The 18,116-nt window shown below is 42.4% G+C and overlaps 1 protein-coding gene and 1 pseudogene across 18 annotated transcripts in view; one reads left to right on the top strand and one right to left on the bottom strand.

Moving 5' to 3' along the window:
- Positions 1 to 3,016: 3,016 nt before the first annotated feature.
- Positions 3,017 to 4,899, bottom strand: LOC107311763 (actin-binding Rho-activating protein pseudogene; annotated as a pseudogene). Of its 3 annotated transcripts, none has more exons than XR_014944076.1 (2): positions 4,810 to 4,899; positions 3,017 to 4,029 (listed from the first exon to the last, which is right to left on the bottom strand). The product of XR_014944076.1 is annotated as an actin-binding Rho-activating protein pseudogene, transcript variant X3 (transcript). The 3 variants fall into 3 exon arrangements; XR_014944075.1 differs by lacking the exon at positions 4,810 to 4,899 and adding an exon at positions 4,156 to 4,293; XR_014944074.1 differs by lacking the exon at positions 4,810 to 4,899 and adding an exon at positions 4,142 to 4,279.
- TRMT11 (tRNA methyltransferase 11) overlaps positions 4,382 to 18,116 on the top strand; it is a 27,027-nt gene continuing 13,292 nt past the window's right edge. For 7 of the 15 annotated variants that reach the window (XR_014944069.1, XR_001554208.3, XM_085541718.1 and 4 more), the window contains exons 1-9: positions 6,457 to 6,556; positions 7,618 to 7,683; positions 8,424 to 8,497; positions 9,634 to 9,715; positions 9,806 to 9,898; positions 11,624 to 11,758; positions 12,407 to 12,563; positions 16,293 to 16,373; positions 17,354 to 17,518. Coding sequence is in view for 9 of the 15 variants with exons in the window: in XM_085541718.1 (XP_085397844.1) it covers positions 6,482 to 6,556; positions 7,618 to 7,683; positions 8,424 to 8,497; positions 9,634 to 9,715; positions 9,806 to 9,898; positions 11,624 to 11,758; positions 12,407 to 12,563; positions 16,293 to 16,373; positions 17,354 to 17,518 (928 nt within the window). In the remaining 6 variants the exon portion in view is untranslated. Of the gene's footprint in view, positions 4,774 to 5,133; positions 5,267 to 6,456; positions 6,557 to 7,617; positions 7,688 to 8,423; positions 8,498 to 9,633; positions 9,716 to 9,805; positions 9,899 to 11,623; positions 11,759 to 12,406; positions 12,564 to 14,971; positions 15,090 to 16,292; positions 16,374 to 17,353; positions 17,519 to 18,116 lie in introns of those variants that run through there. The other 8 variants (XR_014944070.1, XR_014944071.1, XR_014944072.1 and 5 more) reach the window with 4 other exon arrangements.

Below are 18,116 nucleotides of genomic sequence, written 5' to 3'. Positions count from 1 at the left end.
GTACTCAAGAAAAAGCAAACTGGTGAAGATCGTATTTGAAATTTGGCAACTATGAGAAGTAAATATGAATGGTAAAACCTGCATAAAAACTCTCTCGCTGTCATTTCAAGTGCTGTGCAATATTTATTGAAGTGCTGAAAGCACTTTGACAAAATACAGATAATTCCTGTACAACACACAGTACAGACCAGGTGCAGAACTCACAGGCTTCAACTGAAAGGAAAGACTGCAGAGGAAGCAGGTAAGGTTGTTGTAAGAAAAGAGAACTTTCAGGAGAGACTGTGAAAGAGCTGAATGTTACAAGGTAGGACAGAAAACCATATAAAAGGTCAAACTTTAGTTACAACTACAAACGATTTTTAATATTTAAAATACACATCTTACATTTTTTGTGAATATATTAAATTCTGTCCCACTAAAGAGGATTTCTATTGCTCTAAATAGGACCTGTTGCATAAGAAGACTTCTAAAAACTGTCACCTGTAGATGCTAATTGAAGCTGCATTGCAGATGAAGCAGAACTTTGTAAAACTTGTAAGCTGGTATCTAGATTCAGACATGTTCATTAGATAGGGCATGTTCTTGTCTCTGCTGGCTTTAAGATGGATTTTGTTATTCTTGAGAGTATTTGGTGGACAAACTGGACAATTGCATTACCTTTTAAAGACTTCTTTTGAGATATGGGCGATTGCTGAAAGCAGATTAGATTTGTCAACTTGTGCACTGACCCAGTTTGGCAGATTTGACACAGAATCACAGAATGACCCGGGTTGGAAGGGACCTCAAGGATCATGAAGCTCCACCCCCCCTGCCTGGCAGGGCCACCAAACATACACCTTTACTAGATCAGGTTGCCCAGGGCCCCGTCCAACCTGGCCTTGAACACCTCCAAGGACGGGGCATCCACAACCTCCCTGGGCAGCTTGTTCCAGGGCCTAACCACTCTCCTAGTGAAGAACTTCCCCCTAACATCCAACCTAAATCTTCCCTCCTTCAACTTAAAACCATTTCCCCTAGTCCTGCTATTATTGGCCCTTTCAAAGAGTTTACTCCCATCCTGGGAGTAAGTTCCCTTCAGGTATTGAAAGGCTGCAATGAGGTCACCCCGCAGCCTTCTTTTCTCCAGGCTGAACAAGCCCAGCTCCCTCAGCCTGTCCTCATAGGGGAGGTGCTCCAGCCCCCTGACCATCTTCGTGACCCTCCTCTGGACCCTTTCCAACAGCTCTCTGTCTTTCTTGTACTGAGGGCTCCACACCTGGACAGAGGTACTTCTGTTCTGAGAGGTACGCTTAAAGCTTTTCCAGATGAGCTCAAGTGATACGTAAACCAACCCTAAGCAGCAGTACAGCTGAGGCCATGTTACTGTCTGACACTACATGCGTGGCAGTGGAAGCCTTGGTTCTTGTTGCTTAACTACTTGGGTCAGTCTTAATTAAGAATTAGTGAGTCTACACAAGCTGGACTTGCACGCTGAGAGTGCTCAGGTTACACACTGCCTCAACTGTGTGTCTTTGAGAGCAATGGATTATCTTCCCTGATACTGCCATCCTGTAGTGTTGGGCAGTTCAAGTATCACCAGCTGCCTTCTCTAAATTACGAACTACCACTAGAGCAGAATCAAACGGACTGACAAACCATTAGAATTAAGCAGGCCGCATTTCATAGCTGTGTTATAAAAAGATTGATTTGCTTTGAAATCAAAATACATGCCCATGTTTCATCAAACGGGTGTGGAAATCCACTAACTCATGCTCATGTCACTTGGCTAGAAATGCTTTTCCAAAAAAACTAAAGCATTTGAAATATGTAGCGATGACAAGTTACATAAGTCCTGTTTTAAGCCATAAATTATCTTAGAAAGGGGTGGTTTTAAGAACACAAGCCAGTGCTGTCTGGTGCAGCATGTATTCTTCAGTTTCCAACATGCTGAAATGATGTGGTGATTGAAGCCCATCCTTTGTTTCCCCTCTATGCTGTGCCTGCCTCTGGCTCTCCTGTTCTCCAAATGGACTTATTGCACCACGTTTATCTCTGTTTTTTTCCATTCTTTTCACTAGGAAAAGGAGGCAGAGGGATAACAAAAACTGTATTTTCACTTGCTCAAACTTCTGCTTTTTTTGCAAAAAAAATAAAAGGTATTTTATGTAAATAGCACTAAATAATCAGTTTTATCTAGTGCATAGTTTATAACAAATCTCAGTATCCTCTTGAGGTGAGAGAATATTCTTATCTTAAAGACTCGTCAAGTACTGTACTTAGCACCACATACACCACATAGGAGCTTTTATTTGCCCTGTTTAAAAGAAACAAAGAAAAAAAGCTATGGAATTTTGTATTCCTGGTTTTCTTGATGGCAATTATGTGAAACACAGTTCCTGATTATTTTCAATATTGTTATTACAACTATCAAATATAACCAATCCTGAACACTGAAAAAACTTCCTCCAGAAGAACCACGAGGAAAATTCCCGTCGCTCATCTTTCAGTCTCATTTTTCTCTCGCAGCTCATTTTTTTTTCTCCCAGTTTGGAGAACTTGCAACACAGCTTTGCCTCAACTAAATGAGGGTTGTGACAGCATTCTATACTTCTACTTATGCGTTTGGCATTACAGGATCTCTCCTGTTGTAGACAGCATTGCTATTCTTTGCTGAATAAATCCAGAGCTTTTTTATTTGTCATTTTTTCCTTTCCACGAACACCTCAATATATTTTCTGATGTCTTTAAAATTGTTGTGTTGTGGCACCGTACTTTTTGGGAAGGGTATATTTGAGGTCACCAAAAAGGCTGCGGAGCTTTGTGATCCCCCCTAGTATGAAACAGCATTAGAAGGTGGAAGTGGTAGGATATACAGAGAGGAAGAAGAACTAGATGCAGAAGACACGATGCTAAGAATAGACCATTAAATTCAACAAGATGCAGCTTATTTAGGAAATGTGAAATATCCTTGCTGTGTGTGTTGTAGGCCACTAAGCAAGTGATATTTCTGTAAACTTGGGCATTTTCATATACTTCATGACAGTCAACCTAACTTCCATTTATTTAGAGTCACCAATAACAAAAACTGTAGCTACAGCCAAGCTTTTGTTTGAAGCATATGAATTCCCACAAAAGTGCTCAATTCCATGTTTTACAAATCACAAAATCCCCCCCACAGCAAGTCTTTCACAACCTCCAAGATTCAGTGCTTTCTGGTGGCAATTAGTCATTAGTGTTCAGAACCTAAAGCACTAACCCAGTGAGGATACCTGAAAAACCACAGCATGCTTGGTATTGTGACAGATTAGTTGATTATTTGTGATTTCTCTCCAAAATCGCTTATTATTTTTATGCAAACTGGTTTTTTATGTATCACACCCATTTTCACTCCTTTAAATGTCCCATTAATTTGCAGAGCTGAAATTCTGCAGTGAAAACCTTTTTCAAGACAGTATCTAGAGGTTTTTTTTCCAAATGGAAACAAGCAGCAAAACTGATCAGATGCCAAAGTCTCATTCCAGCAAAGTGATGACCACATCATCATCCTTTCCTTGCCAAAGCATTTCACCTTCAAAACGAACCAGGCCGTGTTTTCTGGCTCTCAGCAAGATTCCTACCACTTTGTTGGAGATTGTCACATATGTCTCAAACAGCTGCCCGAACGTTACACTCACGTGTCCATCTTCACCCTTCTGCCCGGTGCTTCTGATAATCAGGCACAGCTCTTCCACCTCCTTTTCCACATGTGAGTGAGCATCTTTCCCTCTCTGCTCTGTTTTAGACCCTTCAGGGGGTCTCCCGTAGGCAGGGTCTCCTCTCTGAGCGTGCAGAGGTTTAGATGCAAGCCTGTCATCGTTGCTGAATGGGTTCTTCCTCTGGTACTCGACCCGATCCTCTGCCCAGGTCTGCCAGCTTCTCCTCAGGTCACTCACTGCTCCGCTGGTTTTAGCACGTTGCCCCTTATTCTCCTCCATTCCTTGGAATTGGTTTGTGGCACTCAGATGGGAACCAGCAGCCGACTGTAGAGGTGGTTCTCCTGTGAACTGTCAGCTGAGAAGGAAACAACACAAATAAGCCTCGTCAGAAGCGAGAGAGAGAAAAATAATCCTGATAGTTTCCGCCAGAGTTTTGCATCTGCGACTGCCAAGGCTGCCGAACGCACTTCAAATACTGAACTTTTTGGTCGGTCCACTCATATCCGCACAGCAGCTGAGAAAGCGAAGAGATGCAGCCGGCCTCTCCAGGTCGGGCAGCGGGGCGGGCAGGACGCTCAGCCGCCGCTGTCCGCGGTGCTCTCGGCCCCGGTCCCTCGGCCCCACATGCACTGCGGTACCCGGCCGGCCCCGCGGGCACGGGACGCTGCGCCCGCCCCGCCGCCGGGATGTGCCCGCCCCGGAAGGACACAGCGGCCCCGTTACGGCCGGGAAGCGCGGCCGGGCGGCGGAGCGTTGCTAAAGTGGAGGCGGATAGTTCTGCCTTAAAAGGCCCCGGGCAGACTCTGAGCGAGCTCGGGCCGGGCCCGTCTGTGCGTAGAGCCGGCGGTGCCCCCCGCCTGCTGAAAGGCGGGGTGCTGCGGCTGGGTTGGGATCCAGCAGGGAGCACGGGGTTAGCGGCTCCGGGGGTGCTGAGACAGCGAGCAGCAATGCGCACTGCGCCGCGGCTTTGTGGCCGTGGGAGCTCACGATCACTGCATGATCCCGTGGTGTGTTTTGTGAAAGGATGGTTTACTTTCGGCTCCTGGAAAACTTCCAACTTGAGTAATTACATTTTGGGTCCTTAAAAGTCCCCTGAAAGGTAAAAAGAAGGAATTCCGCTTCCTTTTCTCCCTACCGTAGTTGTGTGATGCTGTTGTTGCCTTAAGACAAGTTCCTTCCTACAGCCCAATGATCCGCTTGGCTCATCTCTGAGACCTTACAGTACTGGGTTCTGCATCTGACCTATGCTTTGTTTTTGTCCTGCAAGTACTCTCTTGTTACGCTCTTGTTACGCTCTTGTTACGCTCTTGTTACGCTCTTGTTACGCTCTTGTTACGCTCTTGTTACGCTCTTGTTACGCTCTTGTTACGCTCTTGTAACTCTCTTGTAACTCTTTTGTAACTCTCTTGTAACGCTGTTACTTGTTAATCTCCATACACTCTTAAACTGTGCTATGCAGCACACAGATTCGGCACTGATCCCCATGCAGAGAGCAAGAAAGTGCAGAGCCTCAGCCCTGTTCTTCATCAGAAATGCACTGCTAGACCATGGAGGTCTTCATCTTCTGGGGTGGACAGCAGCGCTCCGTGCAGGTAAAGTAGGAGAAAGGCAGACCCAAAGAGATTTAGCTCAAGCAATAATGCCAGTGGCACCTCCTAAAAAGCTTTTGTAAGCTGCCTGGGATGGGCTTGTCAGCAGCCCGATGTGATGGGCACTGCTGAGCTCCTCTGAACTGACCAACAAGAAACATCTCCATCTGCTGCTTCACCTCCTCCTCAAGAACAGAATCACAGAATCACACAGAATGACCTGGGTTGGAAGGGACCTCAAGGATCATGTAGTTCCAACCCCCCTGCCTGGCAGGGCCACCAAACATACACATTTACTAGATCAGGTTGCCCAGGGCCCCGTCCAACCTGGTCTTGAACACCTCCAAGGACGGGGCATCCACAACCTCCCTGGGCAGCATGTTCCAGGGCCTAACCACTCTCCTAGTGAAGAACTTCCCCCTAACATCCAACCTACATCTTCCCTCTTTTAACTCAAAACCATTTCCCCTTGTCCTGCTATTGTCAGTCCTTTCAAAGAGTTTACTCTGGGAGTAAGTTCCCTTCAGGTATTGAAAGGCTGCAGTGAGGTCACCCCGCAACCTTCTCTTCTCTAGGCTGAACAAGCCCAGCTCCCTCAGCCTGTCCTCATAGAACTGCCTGGGAAGGTTCACCCTCAGATTACATTGCACACTGAGGTTGGCAGCTGTTGAGGTGAAAGCTTCGTACCAAGCTTTGGTTCTGATTAATGCAGGAGGAGAGGGTCAAGCATTGGCTACACGGATAAATCAGGAATGCAACCCATATGGTGCTTCCAGGTCATGAGCAAAATCTTAGCCATGTTGAAGAAAGGCCATCCAAAAATCGGCATGGAAAACACAGAACATGAGTTACTGCTGAGCTGGCCTGCTCCTAATAAAGGCTTACTGAAATCTGGATAAGCCAAACCTCCCAGCTCAACACAACGGGGATCAGGGAGTATGGGATTACAGTTATCGAGTCTAGATGTTAAGTTATAACAAACAATAGCCTGCAGCGCAAAACAGCATTATTTTATCCTGCTCAACAGCCGCTTCTCTGCCTTTTCCCTTCACAAGAATCTCATCTGTTTGCCCAGCACCCATGCCACAGTCGGTGATGTTCCAGCCGTACCGCAGCGGTAGCCGAGTGCTTGCCTCCCGCCGGGCCCTGCCTCCCGCCCGCTCCCCGCTAGTCCCGCCCGGCGGCGCATGCGGGGCGGTAGGCGGGGGATGGCCGGAGATGGCGGCGGCGGGCCCGGCACGGCAGCGGTACCTGCTGCTGCTGGCACAGGAGCACCTCGAGTTCCGCCTGCCGGTGAGGGGAGCGGGCGGGGGGCGGCCTCCGAGGGGAGGGGGAGACGGGGCGCTGAGCACGGGGCTCCCATGGCTGTACCTGGGCACGGCACGGCCTGGCCGCGGCGGCGGGACCGCGCCTGGGCTGCCCCGGGAGTGTCGGGGGGATGGCGGGTTGTTCCCGGCCCGTGTCCCCGCGTCGCTCTCCATGCGTGGTTGCAAGCGGCGCGTTCGCTCGGGGCCGTCTTCGTTTGCTTCATTATCTTTGCGGCCTCGGCTCCTTCCTCGCCCTCCAGCCCTTGGTTGGAAGGAAAGGCTTTCCTTGCCGCCTTCCTGCGTATGGTGGGATGGGGCGCTGGAGCCAGACAGCCGATTCTGTGTAGCATGTAGAGGCGGGACGGGCTGGCAGCACAGCGCTGCAGGCTGTGAATAAGGAAATGAGACCTGGAGGAAAGAGCTGGCTTACGGAGGTGTTTCTAAGGTCCTGTGCTGGTGCTTTGGCCAGGCTGTCTGAAAATGGAGAGTGCTGGGACCAGTGCAAGATGGTCAGGCAGAGCTGGTGCTTGTCAGTGCCTCCATCCTCTGTGTGGGATGGAGGACCAGCTTTGCTGCCTGTGTGGTGGTGCTGGACCCCAGCAACTGCAGGCTCCTGTCCAGACCCACATCTGTTTTCAAGCTAATAGCCGGTCATTAAGTTACATGTTTCATATTTCTCAGTCTTTAAGAAATCACACTCTGTGCTCAGAGCATCTCTTCTGTATAGGCAGAGAGAGATCCTGAGAGAGGCCGGTGCCTCCCACTTCGCTGTGGGCTGGCAGTGCCCTCCAGCTCCTTCCCTAGGAGATGTGCCCTACATCGCTGCATTTGCTTCTGTTACACTCTGTTGTACTTCTGGTCATGTTCTGAGGCTGCAGCTTGGAGTGAATGGGCTCCGTGAGGAATATCCCCAGTGCTTAACTCCCATTTCAGTTTAAAATGTTTTTTTCTGTAAGGAATTTTTACAGCTACTGCTTACTTGTTACTTGGAGATTTGCTGTTTCTCCTCAATACTCCTGAAGCCTGACCTTTGTATTTTCTCCTTAGGAAATAACATCTTTGCTCTCGCTTTGTGGCGGACAGTTTAGCAGTCAGCAGGAAGTCCATGTAAATGTAAGTGAGTATCAGATACCTTTTTAGAGTGTTCATGTGGTATACATATACATATATGTTGTCTATGGTATTTTTATTGGAAGAGAGTGACTGAATGCATTCTGAAGTTCATTAGGAAAATAAGAGATCTTCCAAAAGTGAGTAATCTTCAATTTCAGTTAAGATTTTGAATTCAGAAGAAGCTGCACCAAACACACATTGGGGTGTCTTCAGTTATCTGTATAAAAAGAAATTGTGCCATCTACTGGGAAGCTTGTTTTATTTCATTATAACTGAACAGTGAGCAAGTTCAGTAGCTCTGTGAATTTAATGTTTATTTCTGGTTCAATAAGACAGCGCATCCAAAATAGTGAAGCCAGGAGATACATGTTTCTAGTTTCAATGCTTAGTCAGCAAACATTACTTAGATTTTATTATTAGCTGTGTGTAACTAAGTATTCCAATTCTTTAGAGTCTGAATAACCTATAAAAACACGAACCGATAATGTTTTACCAAGTCAAGTATAGAGTTAGAGACTGGAATTTGTGATAAAGCTTCTTGGCCTTTCAAGATAATATACAGTTTTCCTTCAAATTAAATGTTTTATCCTTGTATTCTCTGTACAGCTTGTGTTTTCTTTTTCTCTTTTTCACTTTTTTTCTTCAGCATACATATTCTGTTTTGACAGTGCAGAACTGGTGTAATCCCTGTAACATCCTCCATCTGAGTGTCTACATCTCTCATCTTCTTTTTATTTCAGTCTCCATTTTGGATTCTCAATATTCCTTCAGAAGAGATGGCGAGGGGGCTGATGAGACGGACAGTATGTGCAAAGTAAGAAGGGGTGGAAAATCTTGAAAATGATGATGTAGACTGTGAAAATTTCTATCATTGTATGGTGGTAACTATTGATTTTGTATGGAGAAATCTCCCCTGTGAGGAAAGGCTGGATGACCTGGGTCTGTTCAGCCTTGAGAAGACTGAGAAGGGATTTTATTAATGTTTATAGATATTTTAAGTGTGGAAGTCAAAGGAACATGGCCAACCTCTTTTCGGCGGTCTGTGGGGATAGGACAAGGGGAAACAGCCATAAATTGGAGCACAGGAAGTTCCTCACCAGTACGTGAAGGAACTTATTCACAGTAAGGGTGACAGAGCACTGGAACGGGCTGCCCAGGGAGGTTGTACATTCTCCTTCTCTTAAGATATTCAAGACCCACCTGGATATGTACCTGTGCAGCTGCTGTAGATCCCCTGCAAAGCAGGCCCCCTGGACTCGATGATATGTAGAGGTCACTTCCAAGCCCTACAATTCTGTGATTCTGTAATTATAATTAAAGCTGAGAACAGTGATAGATAAAAACTGAAAATCAAATTTAGAAGGGAGTTGTATGATGCATATTTTTTGTGTCACCCTCCTGCAGCCTTCAGCCCAGCTCCTCCTACAAAACTCCAGAGCTAAGGAGTATGCCAGAGGTTGGTTGTTTCTGCTGCTCTTGGCCCTTTTTGAGGGGCCAATAACACATTTTCCCATGAATCATGAAAGATGGCTCAGAGACATAGTACAGGACAAGAAACAGCATAGACATGGTATGGCTCTCTGAGCACACTGAATTTATTTTATGGTCTCTTTGCTGCCTTGTTTAGAGTTGGTTTGGGCAACTGCAGAGAGTTGCATGCTCCCTGTTGGGTGCTTATTGTTCGTGCACGCAGTTTTACTTACAGTGGCTTAGGCTGTTTATTCTAGCTTAGAGAAAGTCCATGTGTACAAAATGGCCCTTTGTGACAGTATGTTTCCAATGGGTTGTGAACAAAACTTAAGCATACTCTAAGACTTAAATAACATCCTTTATTATACTGTGAAGCCCAAATACACTGGCCAAGAAGGACTGGTGGAAAGCAGTAAGTGTCTCTAAGATGTCTTTCAGCCTTCCCATCTTGCTGCACTCTAAAAATATTGGTATTTTCAGGTCTATATTTGAGCTGTGGGGTCGTGGCAGATCTGCAGGGGAACTCTATGCATCCTTGAAGAACTATCCAATGGACAAGATGGTATGCATGTTAAGAGTTTGAAACTGTGTTTCTTTCATCACAATGATTAATGCTGCAGCTGTACTAATTACAGTTTTTGCCTTTTTTCAGCTTCCATATCTACAGCCAGACTCGACATATAAAATACATATTCATACATTTAATAAAACGCTGACCCAAGCACAGAAGATAAAAAAGATAGATGTAAGTAGGCGTTTGAGATCTCCAACCTTTGTTTTAATCTACTGATGTTGTTCTTATGCCACGTTATCAGTGTTGTCTAAGATAAATGGAAGTTTAGATCTTCTGAACATTTTAAAGCAGTTAAGAGCTTGTGATCTCGTGTGATCTTTGTGTCTGACTTAACACTGAAATCACTGACTTCGTGATATTTTTTTCTAAGCAGGCTATGTAAGGCAAATATATCACTGTGCTGATTTCACAGATACAGAAGTGTGTATGTGTGGCCCAGAACTCTGAGATTTACATGGTAGAGTTAGGTGACAGTTTTAATAAAATCTGTTTCTTGATCTCAGTATTCAACTTTTATCATTGTAGAATGTGGTACAAACCAGTTCAGTGACTAGTTGCAAGCTGTGGATTGTTTGCCAGTTTTCTGTTCTGCCCTCATGTCCTGGTCTGCTCTTGTGTTCTCCTCCTAATTAATCAGTATTTTAATTCGGATTTTTTCTGAATTAGTTTTTTTGTCTTTCCACTTTCCATTTTTAACTGTTATTGATTCTGTTTACATTGTTTACTGATATTGAAATTATCTGATAAATAATTGGTGCCCTTTAGTGCTTTTTTCAGTTTTTATATATGTGAAGTAGTGCTGAAAATTTCACGGGATCGCACACACAGAATGACCTGGGTTGGAGGGGACCTCAAGGATCATCAAGCTCCAACCTCCCCGCCACAAGCAGGGCCACCAACCTCCACATTTAATGCAAGACCAGGCTGCCCAGGGCACCATCCAACCTGGCCTTGAACACCTTCAGGGATGGGGCATCTACAACCTCTTCAGGCAGCCTGTTCCAGCATTTCACCACTTTCTTAGTAGAGAACTTCTCCCTGACATCCAACCTGAATCTCCCCTCCTTCAACTTAAAACCATTTTTGCCTTGTCCTGCTGTTATGTACCCTTTCAAAGAGTTGACTCCCCTTTTGTTTATAGGCTTCCTTTAGGTACTGGAAAGCTACAGTGAGGTCAACCTGCAGCCTTCTTTCCTCCAGGCTGAACAAGCTCAGCACCCTCAGTCTGTCTTTGTAGGGGAGGTGCTTTAGCCCTCTAATCATCTTTGTGGCTCTCCTCTTCACCCTGTACAATAGCTCTCTATCTTTCTTGTACTGGGGTCCCCAGACCTGGATGCAGTACAGGAGTCTCACAAGGGCAGAGTAGAGAGGGACAATCACCTCTCTGTCCCTGCTGACCACCCCTCTTGCGATGGAGCCCAGGATATCATTTGCTTTCTGAGCTGCAAGAGCACACTGCTGGCTCATGTTTGGTTTTTCATCCACCAGGACCCCCAGGTCCTTCTCTGCAGGGCTCCTGTCAATTTAAATTGGTATAGTTGCACATCATTGAAATTTTATGTCTTACTATCTGTCGGAAGTATTGTTTTCCTTACTTGCAAACTGCATAATTAGCACGTTCATTTCTTTTCATCTAAAGTTGTGTCTTCTTCAATTAATAACAAACTTTATGCTTCTGTTTTTATTCCTTGGTCATTTGAGATGTGTTCACAAAAAAAGGCATTTTAGAAATCCAGGGGAATGTCAGAATGTACTTTTAGTAACAATCTGTTATTTCTCACAGACAGAACTGCACAGTGTCTTTTGGTTTGGTGGCTGTTGTTGTGCTTCTTTGTGTTGTTTTGTTTTTGTAGGGTACATGTTTTAAAAAGCTGTTTTTCTTTCTTTACCATTTAGGCACTTGAATTCCTACCATTCAGAGGAAAGGTGAATCTAAAGAATCCAGAACACATCTTCTGGATTTTGGAAGATTATGGAACGGACCCTAACAACGTCCCGGAAGAACCTTTTGATCTGTATTTTGGTAGATGGGTGCGTAGGTACAGTTACTTCCATTTTAGGACATGTCTATTAAGGAAAGTGTTTTTCAATTTGAAATGCTGAAGTTGTATTGAGCCTTAATGAAAGCAGAATGATATTGGAAGAGCTTTTGAACATGCTCTGTTCCAGATTGCTTTGGTCAACTTCCATGTATTTTATGAAGTCTTGGGCTTTATTTTTCCAGTGAATTCTTATCTGTCAATGCTATCCTCAGTTTAGATTTCAAGTATGAAAAGCCAGTGAAGATGGAACTTTTATGCGACCTTTGGCTATGTGCTTACACTTGTTAATATGTCCTTATTATTTGGAAATTCTTTTAACTTTGTATTGCCAGGAATTGTTATTTTGTTATCTAGAATAGTAGCAGAGCTGCTCTATTTCTTACTTATTTTCGAGAAGAAATTTCACTCTAAACTGTTTACATGCTTTTGATTCTATCTTGATGTATTTATCAGTTATTGCATCAGGGTTTCTATTACTTGGAAAGAAATCATTCATACTTGCAGAAGGCAGAAAGCAGACTGATGTGTTATGAAACAAATAGTTCACCGTTTGTTGGGTAGTGTTACTTAAGCAAATCTGTTAGTCTTCTTATCTCTTGTATCTGAGACTTGACAGCGATTTCAATTCTTTCTACAGATTGCAGATGGCCAAAGAGAACTTATTGAGTCCTACAGCATAAAAAAGAGACACTTTATTGGAAATACTAGCATGGATGCCTGTCTGTCATTCATCATGGCAAACCACGGGAGAGTAAAACCCAATGATATTGTATATGATCCATTTGTTGGAACAGGTATGTTTGTTTATTTTTCTACTGGAAGAAGAAAAACTGAGGGATTGTGTTACTGCTTGCACTGCACTTATACTTGATACAGCAGCCTCAGGTGCCTGACTGACATTTGATTGTTGTAAAATGAATCTTGAGAGGGATTTTGGGAGAAGGAGGCCAACTTCGGAAGATTTAAACAGACTTCTCAGAAGTGTAAAATATACTGTCTTAACTAGGGTGTTTCTTTTTTTCTTTCTGAACATAACGTGAGTTAAACTCTGGTTTATGTGTATTAAGGACTGCTTAAAATCCAAAGTGACTAGGAACCGAACTTTGCCTTCAGCCACTTTCAAAATGTTATATGGAACAGCGTTTTTGGAGGCAACTATGCAGAGAAGTCTTGAGGATGCTTCTGAGCATGTAATGTCATGTAGTGGTTATTGGGTCATAGCCAGTTGTGATCGATTCCCTCATACTGTTACTTCTCTTCAGGACAGCTTAGTACATAGCACTTGTTCTCCCCAACTGAGAATTTTCCTGGTTAAACCAGGAGGGGGAGCTTTTATTCCGCACAATAAAGTGCAAGCTGTGGTAGTACCTCTCATCTAAGGGAAAATATTGTTGTAGTTGTAATTGAAATAGAAGATCTATTATGCTCAATGCTACTAAGTCACGAGCTGCAAACAAGCAAAAATGCTTATGTTAGTGAGAGAATGAAGAGAATTCTTCGCACAAATCAGTAGAAAGAGTTAGGAAGTGTGTAGGCAACAATACAGTATCACTAGTAGGACAAGTTCTTATTAGCATATGGCTTCTCTGTACTGTAGAAAATACATTCAAAATGTTGTATTTTCAGAAACAAGACTTCAGTAAACAATGTTTTTGTCTTTAATATTTGTGTTCGTATGATATGGGGATTTTCTGCATGCAGAATTATTCCTTATGAAATTTACTCGTCTTCCTTGTGCTTGTGTGTAGGTTGTAGCATTAGAAAGGTTGAGAAAATTCCTCTAGTTCACCCCGAGCAGTTCATTTCACCTCATTGTCAGTTTTGTTTCTTTATTCACTAAACCAACATCACAAAAAAAGATTCTCAGGGCATTCATTCTCTTGGGAGTGAAAACTTAGAAACAAAAACAAGTTAGAAGAAAAAAAGAAAATCACATAGAAATGGTAAAGCTATAAAAATTAAAAGATAAGTGTTAAGACTTAAATGATTTAGTCCAAAAGAATAATATACATGAAATTTTCCCTGAACTGCCCAATAAATTGAGTTACAAATTTTATATTCTTGTTGCGCTAGGCACTTGTACTGTATGGCCTTGTGATTAATGTATATAGGAACACTGGAGATGTTGGGATATGCTATATCTGTTGGTGAGCTTTATTTATGACCAGAAAGTAGCTTTTCCTTTGCACCTACTCTTGGTGAGTAAGGCTCAGTAATAGTCTCTTATGGCCTTTATGGGATTATCACTGGACTATAGGGAGGTATTTGTGAGTGATGCAGTGAATATGAGCTGATGGGTTAGGAAAGAGCATATCTTCAGGACTCGAGGAGTGCTTTGAAAAACACGTAATTTAGATTTCTTTCATGGTGCAACTCCAACACCTACCTTGATTTCATCCCAGTTTTTTAATGCTGAAAAGATAAGTATTATCAAATAGCATCAAATGGTGTTTGATTGTTGGAAGCAAGCTGCTTTTGCTGAATGAACCAAATCACAAGCCTTCCAGATTAGCATAATAGTGGACAAATTCCATTTGTCTGTGGAAGAAAAAGTGCTTAGAATTGTGCTGCTTTTATTCCTTTTCTTTTTCTTTTCTTAATGAAGCAGAATTGAAATGATAGATTTCCAGAATGTAAATTCTATAAACTTTTCAGATACATTTTTTTCTTGGTGTTGGGTAAAATGAAACCTCTAGGAAAAAAATAAAGCCTTTTTATCTTGTCCTCCTAGACAGTTGTTGTTAACTCACTAAGCTTATTGCTTGTACCTTTGGAAGGTGTTTGTCCCTTGTTTTCCTTTGCCAATTCATGATGCTGTATAATTGCAAGAATTACCAGTTTGACATTATGGGGGATAGTGATATGCCCAGACCCTCATCTGCGCTCAGGAGGTAGGAAAAAGAGGCACTGTGACGGAAGGCCATGAAGTCTTGTGCCATTGTCATTCTGTTAATAGTCATCACTGGATGCAGTGATTTTCTGTTTAATCCTTTATGTACATCTATCTAATATAGGATAGGTCAAAGGGCAGACCATATGGACCATTTAAATATCTGTTCACCTTCTCTGTAAACACAACCAGTACCAGCTGAGATCTAAAAGCTCTAAATTCATACTTTCCTTTTCTTTCTTTCTTTTTTTTCTCCTGTGATTAAAAGTACTCTTAGATGGGCAAAGTACTTTCTTCTTACTTTTTTTGTAGGACTGGGTGGTATGCCCTACTTGGGGTCAGGGATAGCTAAATTTGTCTTGACCCCCTGGAGGTACTGCCCATCTGTTCTGAGGGATTACAGCCGAGGGGAATGGGTGACTCTTATGGGGTGAGTAACCTTGCTTTTCCCTGATCCATTTCACAAGAAAAAACAGATTTTTATTATTTTTTTTTCTCCCTCACCTTCACTTTTGGTAGAGTTGGTTAGCATATAATATTTTCTAGAATTTTCTTGTGCCCTGGGGCAGGATCTTCAGTTTGCATGTGCAATACATATTGAAGATTTGTCTGTGCTGAGCAATTGGTATGGGGCAGTGTAGCTGCCTGAGACGCTCCTTTTCAGGTTGCCAGTGAATGCAAGGGTTGATGTCATCCACACAGGCAGTCTGTGTATTTCTGGTGCTGGTGGCCTCTTGTCTTGCAGAATCTGTCCCCCTCATTTTAGTGGAACTGTTTCTGTTTATAAGCAGTTGGCATCAGTAAGGTGGATTTCACAGCTGGGTTCTTGGTTACTGCTCAGTTTTAAAATGTCCTCTCAGCTCTATACTTCCTGATTAACAGCAACACGAGCCTTTGATAATCTTCTGCCATCCTTTCCTTTTTCATTTGGAAGCTGTTAAAAGAAGTTTTTTAGCTTTTTTTTTTTTTTTTTTATTAGAAATGGAGATCCCAATGGTAGTGGTAAACTAGATTAGATTTATTGTTAGATAAGGAAGCTAGTAAACATATTTCTTTTCTGTATGCTGCTATTTACTCAATACATCTGCATGTAATTCTCAATTAGTAAATGAATTAAGAAAACTTTTTTGATACATTTACAGTGGAGACAATTATATCTATGAGGTTCATCTTGACCATTGCTACATACTCAAGTTTAATTTTTGATGTGATGAAGGATACAAACTTAGATCAGACACTGTTTGGTAATAATTTCTCCATTGTTTGTCAGAAGTACTTGTAGAATGGGAATAATAATTTTGATTACTGAGTGATCAAAGGGTCTTAGTGCCTTAAAATACAGAGAAATACAAACTCCTGAGAAAAGTCTCCAGTGATGAGTGGCATAACCAGATGAGGAAGATCAGTGATAACAGATGAGGAACTTGGTGTTATATTCTGTGGTGATAGTTGTGCAATGATTCTGAGTGGATTGTAGCTTTAATTCTTTTTATTTCTTTCGTTATTTTATTATTATTCATTGGGTTTGAGTCTGGTGTACTGCTTGTGCAGGCTCCTTCCCTTGGAAAAAATTGTAACACAGATAACATTAATGACAATAATTCATAATTTTCCCCTTTTTTCCCATTCACAGGTGGCCTCCTTATCTCCTCAGCACACTTTGGAGCGTACGTCTGTGGTACTGATATAGATTACAACACAATCCATGGATTAGGTGTGTTACATATTTCTAAGCCACTGAAATCTCACTTCTTGAAATATTTAAATAGTGATGTTAGTAGATAATTTTCATCTTCCAGCTTGTGTTGGTAGTGTGAGTTGCAGCGACCCAGGTGCAAGACTTGGAGGGTTTGAGCCTCACTTCATTTGTTGAAAATTCATTTTTTGTCTTAGTTTTCTGTCCCCTTCATCCTTATTTCATAGGAATGTCTGATTGAAAAACACAAAACCATAATTCCTATCAGGACACTTTGAATCAAGGTTTAAATTTTAGATTACTTCAGACTGGAATCATCAGTTTTCCTGAACAGATCAGAAGTGTCTCATTCAGAAGCAATTATAAGTACATACTAAGTTACATTCCACATAATTCCTCTGCTATATATAACCATGATTTATAGTGCTGTTGTCTTTTATGAACCTAGATGCATTTTCCTTACTGGAGGTTGCCGTAAGATTTGTCTTAGAAATGAGAGGTTTGGTGGTTCCCCAGATGAAGCATTTAGTTGCTCTTATTTTTATTGACCGTTCTGTGTGTGTCCTAGCTAAGCTATCCTGTCATTTTTTAAATAGGATATATTTAATAAAAGGAATAATGAAAACCAAAACAGAGTTCAAAATAGTAACGACAATCGCTGTGTGCTTTCTTATTGCTTATAACCAAACCCAGCAAGTCTAGTCCCAGTTTTACTTCTCTGAAAAAGTTCAGTGGAAATTGTTGAATTTACTACATAGGATGGATAGTGATATACCATAATTAACATATTCAAAATTTAACTGTTTCTCATGTATTTTTGTTGTGCCTTTTTACTTAGAAAGTTTAATCCAGATACCAAATAGTTGTGATGGTGAGTAGGGTAAGGTAGGAGGTTTTTTAGATTTTTTTAGTGGCTTAATTCCTTCCCTCTAAAAATATGAAAGACTTCTAATGAAATAGGTCATGGTTGAGAATGTGTTTTTTCCTTCCTCTCTAAGGCAAGGCAAGCAGGAAAAACCAGAAATGGAGAGGGCCAGATGAAAATATCAGAGCTAATCTCCGACAATATGGTTTAGAACAATACTACCTCGACGCATTGGTTTCTGATTCTTCAAGACCAATATGGCGAAAGGGGACGTTGTTTGATGCAATCATTACAGACCGTAAGTTTGCTTATGTTTTTTGTTGCCTGATAACAGTGACTGAAGTACTGTTGCCAGGATCATAGAATCATAGAATATCCCAAGTTGGAAGGGACACAGGAGGATCAGGTGTGAAATCAATATAGAACAACACGTCTTGATGAATGCTCATGTCTGCAGTTTCCATGTTGCAGAAGATGACCGTTGGGGCTCTGCATTGTGTCATCTCTGCATTTATTTAAGGATAGCTATACTTGTGTAACAAAGCTGGAGATAATGCTCTCTTCCATGAAGAGAGTATTATGATTGATGGTAAAAACCAATATGGCTGAAGATCATCCTCAGAATTTTAATTCAGTAAAAGCATAACTTTACTGGTGCGTGGAAGCTTCTTACCAGAATGGTCCACATTGCTGTCAGCACCGAGTCCGCAACATGTGAGTCTGCCATGCGGCTCTAATGGACTTCTGCGGACATGTTTTAAGTGCTTATTGGAACGCTTCCAAAGAGAGATTTAAATGCATTTATAGTACACTTATATACTAGAAACACTAGGGATTTGTAAAGATCCTCCACTCTTTTGGAAGCTTGTGCATTTAATGCCATTTGTCACACCTGA

The sequence above is a fragment of the Coturnix japonica genome, chromosome 3 (assembly GCF_054131305.1).
Source record: "Coturnix japonica strain WE chromosome 3, WE-NBRP24, whole genome shotgun sequence".
Classification (NCBI taxonomy): domain Eukaryota; kingdom Metazoa; phylum Chordata; class Aves; order Galliformes; family Phasianidae; genus Coturnix; species Coturnix japonica.
This window is presented reverse-complemented; position numbering and strand designations above follow the sequence as displayed.